This window comes from Equus quagga, chromosome 10, assembly GCF_021613505.1.
Source record: "Equus quagga isolate Etosha38 chromosome 10, UCLA_HA_Equagga_1.0, whole genome shotgun sequence".
Classification (NCBI taxonomy): Eukaryota; Metazoa; Chordata; class Mammalia; order Perissodactyla; family Equidae; genus Equus; species Equus quagga.
Window position 1 is genome coordinate 110,329,460 of NC_060276.1, and position 13,669 is coordinate 110,343,128.

Here is a 13,669-nt window from a genome sequence, read left to right on the forward strand (position 1 = left end):
CTCAATAAAAATAAATAAATAAACAGAAATAAAGGCGGCTAAGAGGGGCTGGTCCAGTGGCCTAGTGGTTAAGTTCGCACGCTCCACTTTGGTGGCCCAGGGTTCACTGGTTTGGATCCTGGGTGCGGACCTATACAAGCCATGCCGTGGAGGCATCCCACAAAGGACTAGAAGGACTTACAACTAGGATATACAACTATGTACTGGGGCTTTGGGGAGAAAAAAAAAAAAGGAGGCTAAGAGACATGACAAAAAAATGCAATACTGTACCCTGCAGGATGCTGTATTGAGGGGAAAAATGTAGAAAGGACATTACTGGGTCAACTGACATAATTAGAATATGCATATTATATCAATGTTGTATTTCCTAAAGCTGGTAACCGTACAGTTAGTGATTATGTAAGAGAATATCCCTAATTCTTAGGAAATACACACTGAATGGAATAGAAAGAAAAACACAGAGCAAGAAAGCAAGTGCAAATGATAATGCGAATGGAATACAAGTTTAACAATCTAGGTGGAGGGCATACAGGTGTTCTCTGTACTACTTTTAGTCTTGCAACTTTTCTGTAAATTGAAATCACTTTCAAACAAAAAGCTTTTATAAAAAGTTACTGTACTTTATTCAGGACAAAAGGTGACAAGGAGGGTGCAAAAGGTGATAAGGAGGGTGCAAGATAAGTGATTAGGAATCGAGAAAAGGGTTGTCAGGAGTGAAAGCAAATGAAGAAAGAAATGGGCAAATCGGGGGGAATCAGCAACAGGCTGGGATCAAATCCTCACTGAGCCTTCAGACGCTAAATGCCGGGAATACCAAGACAACTAACACCCAGCCTATGTCGTTCTGGGCTCACAAGAAAAAGAGATGATTACAACTCAGCAGGATTATCATGCCAGACAACAGAGGGCAACCACCTGGAGAGGTGAGTCCCGCGGAGCTTTCTGTGGTGACTGGGAAGCGGATCCTAGTCTAGGAGGAGTTCAGTGGTGAGTGTGTGCAGGTGGTGTTCAGAGGGAACAGCAAGTGTAGAGGAGTGGAGGCTCAGCTCTACTGTCTGAGCCTGGAGCAGGGCAAGAGGGCAGAGCTAAGGCTGCGGAGGGGGTGGGCAGCACAGAAGATATACATGCAGAGGGTCCAAACAGTTTTGCATAAATAATGCCTTTTTCTATTATGCTACAAAAGTCAAATGGAAGGGACATCCTACTGCTGATAGAAAAGTTATGTGCAGCTTCCTTCCGCCGCAGCTGCCATTGGAGAGCAGCAGCCATGGCCCTGCGCTACCCCATGGCCGTGGGCCTCAACAAGGGCCACAAGGTAACCAAGAACATGAGCAAGCGGAGGCACAACTGCCACCGCGGGCGCCTCACCAAGCACACCAAGTTCGTGTGTAACGTGATCCAGGAGGTGTGCGGCTTCGCCCCGTATACGAGCGGCAAGCCATGGAGCTGCTCAAGGTCTCCAAGGACAAGCGCGCGCTCAAGTTCATCAAGAGGAGGGTGGGAATGCACATCCGCGCCAAGAGGAAGAGGGAGGAGTTGAGCAACGCACTGGCGGCCATGCGGAAGGCGGCAGCCAAGAAGGATTGAGACCCTCGCCTCCCCCCCAATAAAAGGCTTCGCGGAGGAAAAAAAAAAAGAAAGAAAGAAAAGTTATGTGCATGCATGGATGGACACATGGACAGACAGAAAGACACCAGGTTCATTCTTTGGCTCATCCTAAGCAAGCAAATAGTGGCAATTATAATCCAAATTCTGTTAATTATAAGATAAAATAAACATTTTCATACTTTTTAAAAATTAGGGTAAAGGCCCTTCAAAACTTTCTTACCCCATTTAACATGTTGGTCTCCATCTTAAGTCTATTCACCTTAGGCAGCCTGTCCTAATGCTACTTAGCCTCAGATAATGAGGCCCTCTCAAGGCCCAAGCTACTGGTATGGCTGCAAACCCACCCCCCCATTGCTTCTCTCTTCTAGCTATGCTCTCTCTTGGGTAAATGGGCACTGGTTTTGATGGCAGATTTGTTTCATGACTTACCAGCTGAGTGACCTTCAGCAAATTACTTAATCTTGCTGATCCTTCCTTTTATTAAAGGAGATGCTATACACAAACTGCCAGCCATGTGGCAGGCACTCAGAAACTGTCAATTCCTTCCGTTCCTCCCTTCCCCTCAACACTGTAGATGTCTGCTCAGCTCTCTTACTGCCTGACACACTTTTCATTGAGGAGCTCACCAACTCTCATGGTTTCTACATGACTTGACTAATAATCTGTATCACTAGAATTCTCCCCATGCTTCAAACTGGAATAAACTACTGCTAGACCCCGTTCAGTTAATTTAAAGCAGTGCTGACCAACAGAACTTTCTGCAATGATGGAAGTGTTCTGTATCTGCGCTGTCCAATATGGAAGCCACTAGCTCCTTGCGGTTCTGCGGCATCTGAAATGTGACTAGTGCCACTGAGTAACAGAATTTTCCCGATATGCCACCTGCATTCCCTTTCCTGCTTTTGTACGAGTTCCTCTCACCAGGTTATCTACTGGGCACCTCATAACTGAAATTGCCTCTAACCCTTCACACCTGTCCCTCACAGTTCTTATCGCAGAGGCACCAACCAGTTCTAACACCAAGTCTCCAAGCCAGGATCAAACTTACTGCTTCCCATGAATCACTAAGTTATGCTAGTTTGTATAGTTTATTTGTCCCAAAGAGGTGCTTCATACTTTTGAGTTTACCTAGTCGTGACAATGCCTGACAGGAACTTGCCACAGGACTAACTAGTTCTTTTTGAATTTGTGGCACTGCTCAAACCAAGCGAATTATCTCACACTTTTGCCAAATTCAAAGACATGAGGCTAGTTCTGTGTTTGAACACCACCAAACGGTAAAAGTAGGCATTTTGAGGCTTTGTAACTGCAAACATTTAAACAAGCATTTGTCAGTAAAAAATGTATTAAGTTCCCTAAACACTCCATGACTTTTCACGGCCCTCTGTCACTCCCCTGAAAAGCTCTTTCATTTTTTTCTCCTGAAGAGAATGAAGAGGGAGCTAACATCTGCTAAGTGCCTATTATGTGTACAGGATACACTGTGCTGGACATGTTACAAGGTGAAAAATCAAAGCTTCCTCTCTCTCCTTCAGAGCCAGCTCCCCAGAGGGCTGTCACTGGCTGACCTCACCCACCATCCCAGGCGCAGGGAATGACTTCCTTCCTTCCTGCCAACCCCGAAGGTTTGTGAGTTTGTCATCCCAACTAGTCTTTGTGCTACCCAAAGACCGGGACTGTTACTGACACATCTTTGTATTCTCAGAGTCTCAGCGTGCTGTCTGGCATGCAATAGGTGCTCGATAAAATTTGGCAGGTAAGTCAGTCGTGTACAACAAACCTATACCATACCTGATTTTTTTGTATGCTGTTCCTCAACAAATTTTTTCTGCTCCTTCTGAAAATCTCCTATAATTGTCTGTTAAAAAATGCATAAAGAGTCACATTACTTTGAAAAGTTTATTACTAGATAATAATTACATTCAAGATTTCTGAAGTCTGAGACATCTGACTCATTTTCTTCAAATAGAAAGGCTAAAAAAGTGATATTTCCCTCTTTCCCCAACGAAAGGAGAAATTCAACATTTTCGAATTTTAAGTATACAACCCCCTTTATGATAGATTATCTTTTCAAATGCAAAAACAAAATGAGTTAAAAACTGAATTTTTGTGTTATTCCAAAAAACAATAAAAGCCAGGTCAAATCTCATTCTAAGAAATAGTACACACAACAAAGTATGTAAATAACAAGCTATCTAAAGTTTAATTGGTGACCTCCTTAGTTCAAATAATTACCAACATCAATGAAATTCCCTAGGCCTGCACCTTACCACCACAAAAAGTAAACAAACTCACTCCTTAGAGTCTTAACAGGGTTGTTCCTAATGGGCTAGGCCTTTAAAAATTTAAATGAATGATGCAAAGGCATAAATATCTTTGGAAATAGCTACAGTTTAAAATTAAACTCACAATATGAAAAGTTTAGTATTACCCAAAAGTATCAATGTATTTTAAAATACACTAAAATTAAAACCAAAGTTATTTAAATCAAATAATTTATATCATAGCTACTTGTTATATAAAAAGAAAGAGGGGGCCGGCCCCACGACCAAGTTCACGCACTCTGCTTTGGCGGCCCAGGGCTTTGCCAGTTGGGATCCTGGGTGCGGACATGGCACCGCTCATCAAGCCATGCTGAGGCAGCATGCCACATGCCACAACTAGAAGGACCCACAACTAAAAGTATGCAACTATGTACCGGGGTCTTTGGGGAGAAAAAGGAAAAATAAAATCTTTTTTTTAAAAAAAAAAAAGGAAAAGAAAGAAAAAGCTAAGAATCTCAACAACATTTTTTTTTATCAGAATATGATATCCTACTTGGGTTAATCAAGTTCATAAGAAGAAGGCATGATTATATTGGCTGTTAATGAATTTCATAAATTTTGACTTCCAAAAGATATTTAAATGTACCTTATCAATGATGTCATCTATCTTTCCTTCTTCTACTGATTTCTTTATCGTTTGTGCTGTTTCAGCAACTGATTCGGTTATCTTTTTTGTAGCAGCCGTTGCAAAGTTAAACAGATAGTCTGTAAAGAATAAAAAAAGAGTCTAGGCTCCATTCAAGTACAACGGTCTTTATATTGGTGATTTTCCCCTTAAAGAGCTCTTAGAAGAATCTTAAACCATAGGGCACGTTCCTTGTTAATTAGGAGTTGCAACAAGGAATGTGAAGCACTGACAGTCCCCCACTGTCTTGGTGGACTGGCTATCCATCCCGAGCCTCTACTCCATCTCTTTCAAAGACCATTAGCATACTCCCCAGTTCACCGGAGTAGCTGTTTCAAACTTGTCTTGCCGTTCCTCAGTCTCTAGTTCTAACCTGTCTCAGTCCCCTCCCACTTTACAAATAAGATCAAGGCTCTTTTTACTTTCTTTCCTTTCTAGACCCTAAGTATCCCATCTTCATTTTCTCCTTTTGCCCTCCTATTCAAAGAAAAACCGTCCCTCCTTTCCTAGATTAACCCATCCCATGATAAATTGGGGGGAATTTTTAATAAGTAAAAATTTTGGAAAGCCCTAATATAAATATAAATCCTTCTTAACTAATAATGAGAAAATATGTAGAACAAAATTAAAACTGGAACACAAAAACTTTCACCTGTACAAAACAAAACAAAAACACAAAACTAGCTTTCCTGAAGACCTGAACAGACATGTCTCAAGGCTCTATGGCGCTATGGTATAAAGGACTGTACGCAGACGAATACCATTTCAAAGTCCACACTGTACACAATCTGTGCTGCATGAAGTGACCTCAGGCAGCTCTTGAACTGGACCTCTTGGGGGGATGCTCCACGGCAACTGGCCTTTGAATCTCCTCATCTCACAGGAAATACCCTGTCAGGCAGGGCAGTCTTGCCTCTGCTACTTACACCTGCTGAGAGGGCAGGGGGGTTGACTCTCATGATACTCAGGCAGGGAGAAAACCCCCGATAAGAATGGCAAAGGGAGCTTGGCATACCTGCTTAAATAAATCCCACCACTCTGTGGGTGGGATCACTTCCAGAGAATCAGGCAACTTGTCCAACTAGCTGGGAGCAGCCGTAGTATCTCCCAATCTGAATGACCATCTCTCCACTTCCCACATCCTTTACCATTAAAAAATCCACTCTCTCCCACTGTGCCTGGTGGTGGTCATCTGTCAATGACACCAACACCCCACTGTGACTATACCACAGGACACTCTTGTCTCTGGTCTCATTCTTGCCATTCTCTCCTCTCCTATTCTACATTCATATGACCACAAGAAATTCTTGAGTATCTCCAAGAGGCCTCAAATGTTACTCCTTGGTTTGACCCACTTTTATCTGCCCTCCCTTTATCTGGCTAATCCACATCTTGTGGGTCTCCGCTTACAGATCACTTCTCAGGCAATGTTCCCCGGCTCCTTGACAGAAGTAGGCGCCCCTGAGATGTGTCCTTTCAGCACCTGTGTTGCCCAATCACCAATATTCACAACACTCTATCGATTACTTGGTGAATCTGTCTTCTCAGCTAGACTAAAGGCCCATCCTAAGTCTCACTGGGGTAGGGACCAAGGCTGTCTGATTCACCAGTGTATCCCTGTGAGTGACCAGTAAGGCCTTGCTGAATAGATGAACGGGGAGTGACATAATGAGTGCTGAGCTTTAGAGAGAGCCTTCATTCCTCTTCGGTTATGACTAGTCTATTTACCCAAAGTGGTATGAGAAAATGAGTAGACAGCTACACTACTTTGTAAAAATATTCTTTGCAGATACACAAAGAAATCTAAAGTTCTACAAGAGCAGGATTCCCTTTAAGGCTTTCTCAGGAATACGTTTTGAATTAGAATCATCATTTTTATTCTAAGGGAGGACTGTAATTTAAAAACTGGTATTTTAGCAAAATAATTTCAATTCTCAGATTTTCATGACTCCATGGGTGGCATACACTGAACATATTGAGCATTAGAGAAAGCAGAGTTCTCACCCTCAAGGAATGTCCATTTCTAAACAAAGACTGAAAGACAACAAGAGGAGCAAGAGTATTCATTAAACAGGCACTCAGAGAAGGGAGGGAGAAGGTCCCCCAAGAGCAATTAGAGAGCAGCCTGGATTCCGAAGTCAGAGGGAGTGGGAAGTGGGAGAGCACGATGAGAGATTTTCAGGTAAGAAGCCCACAGAGATGAGAAGTGGTTTACTAATTTTGCAAAAAGATCAACTGACACCAAGTGAAAGACAGTTTTTATTAAGCAGCTAGAAAAAATTGAGACTAAGAGTTAACAGGAAGTAACAGGAGTACAATGGCCACTTCAGCAACTTAGGCACAGAGAGGGTCTGAACTGAAGCAGCAACCAAAGAAGAAAAGGAAGTCTAAGTAAAACGTCTGTGAGTGAGTACGCTCAGCAACTTTACGGAAGGAGGGCCAGATCGCCAACATCGAAAGTAGTCATTTCACCTTAATTTTCATTACGTCATTTTAGTCTCACAACCATCCTAGGAAGAGGAGGTATAATCTTCCCAGTTTACAGACAGGAAAGCCGAGGCTCACAGAGGATAAATGATTCATCCATCAAGAGAGGGGCAGACCTCGCTGACTGCCTAGCCAATAGCCTATCTCCTTCCTCCCTGCCAAAACAACCCCAATTTTGGTGGGTGCTCATCAAACCTGGGGGTGGTCTTGGGGACCTCGGACACAATCAAGGTCTTCTTGTTAAGTCTGTTTGATGGACTTTCTGTAATTTGCAAATGACATCACAATAAAGACAAGAGTAGTGTAGGGAACTCAGACAGAGCCTATCCGCCTCTAAAGGGCAAGCTCATACCCCAATCCCATACTACCTCACATCAGATGAGCAAGTGACAGGGCTTGCAGAACTCATGGAATGATGAGGGTAAAGGAAGTAGGAAAGTTCTCAAAGTTCTGAAAAAGCATAAATTTACCAAAGAGAAGAAGGGAGAGTTTAAGGCTTGCTGATAGAATACGAAAATAATAGGCAGATAGTGGTTTCTAAGGCATATACAGGCCATAGAAAATTAATATTCTTATGAAGAGGCTGCTTAATTTTTCAAAAATATTACACTTCATACAATTGTAGAATCTTTGTGTTGGAAGGGACTTTAGAGGTTACCTAATTCAACTCCTACCCAGGTAACCCCACTTCCAGAAATGAGAAGCAGCACATGACTTCGAAGGGCAGCCAATTATTACTGTCATCCATCTCTAATTAGAAAATCCTTTACACTTCCCTTGTCATTTATACCTGTCGGATTTAGACTTGTCCCCTTAAGTAACACAAAATGACTTATTTTCTACAAAAACACCTTTTTAGTATTGTTCATAAGCCACGGGATCCAAGCTCTTGACCATCTGCACTGCTTTCCTTGTGGCAAACCTGGCTTTGTCAACAGAACTGAAATGGCTATTTTACTTCTACTCAAAGCACATATATATTTTCCTACGTACACACTAACTTTTGGAGCCCTTTTAGTTATAAACTAAGCAAGCTGGGCATCTAGAACCTGAAATGCACTTTCCCTACAGAAAAAGAAGAGGATAGCCTAATTAACACAGTTCCACTGCAAATACTAATAGCACTCTCATAGGAGAAGGAAGAGGAGGTGGCCCTTCTTCCCTTCCTGGGCATGGACCTGGATAAAGAGATAAAGAAAACAGACAAAGCTCTAATTTGGTCGACTTTAACAAAAACCAACTAACCAATTTGTGCTGAATAAGAAGTTACTTTGGGGCGTGAGGGCCAAGGATGGGAAGGTTTGGTTTTAGTGAGGGAGTGGAATGCAGGCCTGGGTGTCCACCACTTGCAACTGGTGAGTTGCCTATATTCATAAATAGGTCACCACGAACCAGAAGTATTTAGGGTCCAGTCTTGAAGGCAGGCACTCAACAAATGTTCACACAACAAATGGGACTCCCAGGAGATTCCCTAAGATTTTAAAAGGCTAAAGAAACTAATCTACTTAGTGCGAGTCAGGCTCAGAGATGTTTCACTTCAGTTTTCAAAACATAAATTGGCCTTTTTAAAGATAACATACCTCTTAGGATCAATAAGTAGAGATAAAAAACATCTGATCATCTCTCTCGTCTTTCTGCAGGCTTGGGTATAAACTAGAAACTTTACATCTTTCTAAAATCATAAATTTCAGAACCAAGAGCTCTCATTTATTCAGAAACTTTGCATTCACAATGTGCGTGTGGGTGGGGAGAGGGGTACTGGTGAGGGAAGAGACAGCCGGCAGCACTAAGCTCCAAAGTAGACATCCATATCCAAACATCTTTTAAAAACTATTCACAGGTCTTTATTACCAAACACAAACATGAGGTTGCAAGTTGACAATAAAGCCCTCACTAAGCTTTAAGAAGTCACTTTTGACACTCCTCTGAAGACAAATGAAGATGATTCTCTATGTTCTCTGAAGTTAAGTAAGCACCCAAACGCTGCTTTTCCTAATGTGGTCCCACTCTGATCTACCCCAACTACCTAACACAGCCTCTCTGCTCTAGGCAAGTTCATCTCTTCACATCTCTAGAATATTCCAAACTCCTTTCTTTCCCATTTTCTACACAGAAAATAGTTGTTCCCTCTTTAGTGATTTCTCTTGTGCTCTGTTTGGGGGCGGGGCCTTGGGCTGAGATGATGTACTGCCCGATTTGAGATGATGTCTATTTTCCCCGCCACGCCCCCCCCCCCCCCCCAGTAAACTTTTTGAACGTCCGAGAATTTCTTATTCAAATATGTGTTTCTCCACTCTTAGGCTCCAGTCTCCCCTGTGTGCTTGCCTTTTAATAGATTCTTAAAAAATACTTGCTGAATTTCATATCTACCTTTGCTGAAATTCTCTCACTTGTAGTGCTGTCCGCTTTAGGGCCCACCTTTAGTTTTCTTTGACTATTTAAGCCCGCCAAGGTCTCTCCAGAATCAGAATTACTAGAGCATGTGTTTCTTCTTCAAGCCTACTACTTCTACTCTCCTCCCCAACTACACTGTAAGCTCGGAAAGAGCATAGGCTTTGAACTTAGACTGATGTGGGTTCAAATTCCACTTCTACCACTTTCTGTCAGTATAACTTTGAGCCAATTTAACTCTGGGCTTGTTCCCCCCACTCACTGGGTGTTTAACAGATGAAATGAGATACCGTTCATAAAACATCTAGTAATGAAACTTGCACATCACAGACAGGAATTGGTAGCTACTCTCCCGCCTTAAGGAAAAAACTCCCATTCCACCTTTAAAAAGGAGATGAGCCTCATGGAGGCCTTCAGTAACTCTTCCTCAATCGCCATCGGACAACACATTCTGCCCTAAGGGCAAAAGGCACTTTTTCAGCCAACTCAAGCTCCCAACGTCCCCTGTCGTGGGGGTGGAGAAGTGTGAAGGTGAAAGTCGGCGAGTTCGACAAAAAGATTCCTCCTCAAATCTAAAGACGTGGTGTCACACCGCTTTACTGCGGCCCTGTTCCCAATGTTTACACACTTTGCAAAGAATGACATGTCACCAGGAACTTCAGGCAAAGGATTTGACTGCTAGATGAAGCTTCAGCCTCGCCCAGATCCTCACCAACGTCTTCCGTTCCCGAGAGGACCGACCGACTGACACACCCTCCTCCCCTTCCCCCCACCCCACACCTCGGGACCAGTCGCGCCCACGCCCCGGGGGCGTCAAGAGGAGGGATGCGGGCACTGTGCGCCACTCCATGGTCCCGCGGGCCGGGGGAGACTCACTGCCGAGTCCTTTGGCCTGGTGAAGAAGCTCCTGGTCCCCCGTTTGCTGCGGTGCCGGCTCCGCCACCGTCTCGGAGCGCTGCTCGGGTGGAGCGTCTCCCTCGGGCTGCCCGTCTCCCTCGGATTGCCGGCCACCCGCCGCCGGCTGCTCCAAGCCAAACCAACTGCTCAAACCCCGGAACATCCCGCTCGCGGGGCCGCCGCCGCGGTCCGGGCCACTGGAGACCCCAGCGCTCACTGCCCGCTCCTGACTCCACAATGCGCGTCTCCCAGGGAGATGGCCGGAAGTGCGACCCCGGAGCAGCCCGTCTAGCCGTCTCCCCGCCTCTATGGCAACTCTGCCGCCAGCCGCTCAGGCGTCACTTCCTGCCAAAGGCCCCGCCCCCGCTGGCGGGTTGTTTCGGTAACTGCATTGCGCGCGCGTGGAAAATGGTCAAAGGGTTTTCCCCACGTAGTCTCGCCCCGCCCCTATTTCTTCTTTCTCAGCTTCGTTGGTGACGGCCCTGGGCGTGTGAACGGCGTCTTTGTCACTCTCAGCAGCGTGGCTGGTGATTTAGCCTCTCCTTTTCGAGTCCAGCCGGACCGGCTCGCGGAAATCGATGTCTTTAGCCTCCTCCTGAGTCCAAATAAAAACTAGCCCGGGGCCTCTCGGTCCGACTACCGATTTACAGAGGGAATACAGAGGACAGAGGAAAGTGTTAGAGGACACCACGGGATGCGGGGAGCAGAATCTAGGCTGTGAGAAACCACAGGACAAACAACGTTGTTTCTTCAACTAAATTGCAAGGAAGTAGGGGAAGGGGAACCTATAGATTAAAAACGATTTAAGAGACATAACCCAGGGCAATTTGTGGATTTTATTTGGATTCTAATTCAAACAAACACATTCGGGAAAAAAATATGACATTTGTAAGAATCGGACATTTGGGCACTAGATAGTTCATGAAATTAAGGGGTCGTTTTAAAAATTTTAATTGTACACATAAAGTTTATCATCTTAACCATTTTTAAGTGTATAGTTCAGTAGTGCTAAGTGCATTCACAGTGTTGTGCAACTAATCTCCAAAGCTTTTGTTGCAAAACTGAAATTCTCTATATGTTAACTCCCCATTCTCCCCTCCCGGCAGCTTCTGGCATCCACGCTACTTTCTGTCTTTATGAGTTTGACTACTCCAGGAACACAATAAGTGGAATCACACCGTATTTGTCTTTTTGTGACTGGCTTATTTCACTTAGCAAATGTCCTCAAGGTTCATCCATGTTGTAGTATGTGTTAGAATTTCCTTAAAATTCTCCCTTAGACTACCTTTAAAAAGGCTGAATAATATTCCCTTGCATGTGTATAATACCACATTTTGCTTATCCATTCATGTGTTGATGGATTTAGGAATTGCTAATTTTTTTTTTAAAGATTTTCTTTTTTCCTCTTTCTCCCCAAAGCCCCCCGGTACATAGTACATAGTTGTATATTCTTCGTTGTGGGTCCTTCTAGTTGTGGCATGTGGGACGCTGCCTCAGCGTGGTTTGATGGGCAGTGCCATGTCCGAGCCCAGGATTCAAACCAACGAAACACTGGGCCACCTGCAGCGGAGCGTGGGAACTTAACCGCTGGGCCACGGGGCCAGCCCCAGGAGTTGTTAATTTTTAAATGTGGTAATGGTATTGTCTGCGTGTGTTCAAAGGAGTTCTTTGTTTTTAGAGAATCAAACTGAAATATTTATCAATGAAATGACTGGATGTCTGACAGTTGCTTCAAATTAATACAGGATGGGGGCAAATGGGTAGGGAGATGGATGAAACAAGCCTGGCCATGTGTTGGTCATTGTTGAAGCTGGGTGGTTATACTTTTATGTCTGCTTTTCTGTATATTTAACGTTTTCCATAATAACATGTAAACAAACGAACAAAAAAACTGGGTAGGTGAACAACTACCTCATTCAGAGCAGAGAATTCATGAAGCATATTTCTCAAGTAGTCTCAAGCAATCTGTTGGGGAAGGACACCCATTATTCCTTCTCCCACCATTTGGAGAAGAGTAGCCTAGTTCCAGTGACCTGTGTGAATATGTGGGGGCCAGAGTACAGTTCTGATTGCCCTGCTGTCTGGTTTTCCAGCCTGAGTATATTTCCATATCAGGGCCAGGACTTTAGCTTAACAACTCCAACCTGTTTTTTTTTTCCAAATACCTTTATTGAGATATAATTTACCTGTTTAAAGTGTACAATTCAATGGTTTTTGGTATATTACACTATTAATTAAAAAACTGTGGTAAAATATATATAACAAAATTTGCCATTTTAACCATTTCTAAGTGTACAATTCAGTGGCATCAGTGACATTCCATCATGTTTTTAGAGTCTGCGTATTGATTCAGCTTTGAAAGTCAGGACACATCTTAGGACCAATGCCTTTCTAGGACTTATTAAATCAGTGAGAACCTGAAAGTGGTTGACATTTTGTAGAAAAAGGATATTTGGTTCAAGTATGATTGTAATGAGCGCGGAATTTCAATCAGAAGCCTGGGGGGGGGGGGGTTCTAACTCCACTATCTAATAGGTGAATAATCTTGATTTGTTTCTCCTCGTTCCTGCCCTTCAAGTTTCTTCATCCGAAAAAGGAACATTGTGCTGGCCCTTCCCATAGCAGAGGTGGGGCCCGCCCATTCAGCCTTACTTCACCAAAACCACGGTGAAGGCTGTGTTCCCCAGGGGACAGGCAGTTTTATAATCATTCTGAAAGGTAGAATTCTTCAAAATAAAAGATTATAAAAGAACATGAGCAGTCAACTTAATGCCGGACTTCCTTTTCATCTCTGTCATCCTCTCAAGGGCCCAGCACAATGCTATGCTGCCAGTAGGCCATGAATAAACACTGGAATCAGGACACACCCTTATCCCACACAAATCAGTTGATCTGAAGCCTGTTATCAAATTTTTCTCCCATTTCGTATTAATAATACAATAGTTATAATAACCCCTTTGTAGTCACAAAATATCTTTTGTTGGGGCTGGCCCGGTGGTGTAGTGGTTAAGTTCGCACACTCCACTTTGGTGGCCTGGGGTTTGCAGGTTTGGATCCCGGGCATGGCACTCATCAACCCATGCTGTGGCGGTCAGTGTCCCACATACAAAATAGAGGAAGTTGGCACAGGTGTTAGCTCAGCAACAATCTTCCTCAAGCAAAAAGAGGAAGATTGGCAACAGATGTTAGCTCAGGGCCAATCTTCCTCATCAAAAAAAATAAATAAATAAAAAAATAAAACCCAAAAAACCTTTCATCCATTAGTCTCATAGATGGTAAGGATGAGGCCCTACATCCTGTGAAGAGTCTGGCTTTGAGGACAGACATTTTGCCTTGA

At 43.7% G+C, this 13,669-nt stretch overlaps 1 protein-coding gene and 1 pseudogene across 1 annotated transcript in view; one reads left to right on the forward strand and one right to left on the reverse strand.

Annotated features, from left to right (window-relative positions):
* The window catches only part of SYAP1 (synapse associated protein 1), a 29,725-nt gene extending 19,105 nt beyond the window's left edge, over positions 1-10,620 (reverse strand). Inside the window, exons 1-3 of the mRNA XM_046673894.1 lie at positions 10,312-10,620; positions 4,519-4,637; positions 3,400-3,466 (exon numbers count right to left, since the gene is read on the reverse strand). Coding sequence (XP_046529850.1) covers positions 3,400-3,466; positions 4,519-4,637; positions 10,312-10,495 — 370 coding nt within the window. The 5' untranslated portion in view covers positions 10,496-10,620. The remainder of the gene's footprint in view (positions 1-3,399; positions 3,467-4,518; positions 4,638-10,311) is intronic.
* Positions 1,268-1,587, forward strand: LOC124246017 (60S ribosomal protein L36-like; annotated as a pseudogene).
* Positions 10,621-13,669: the final 3,049 nt, after the last annotated feature.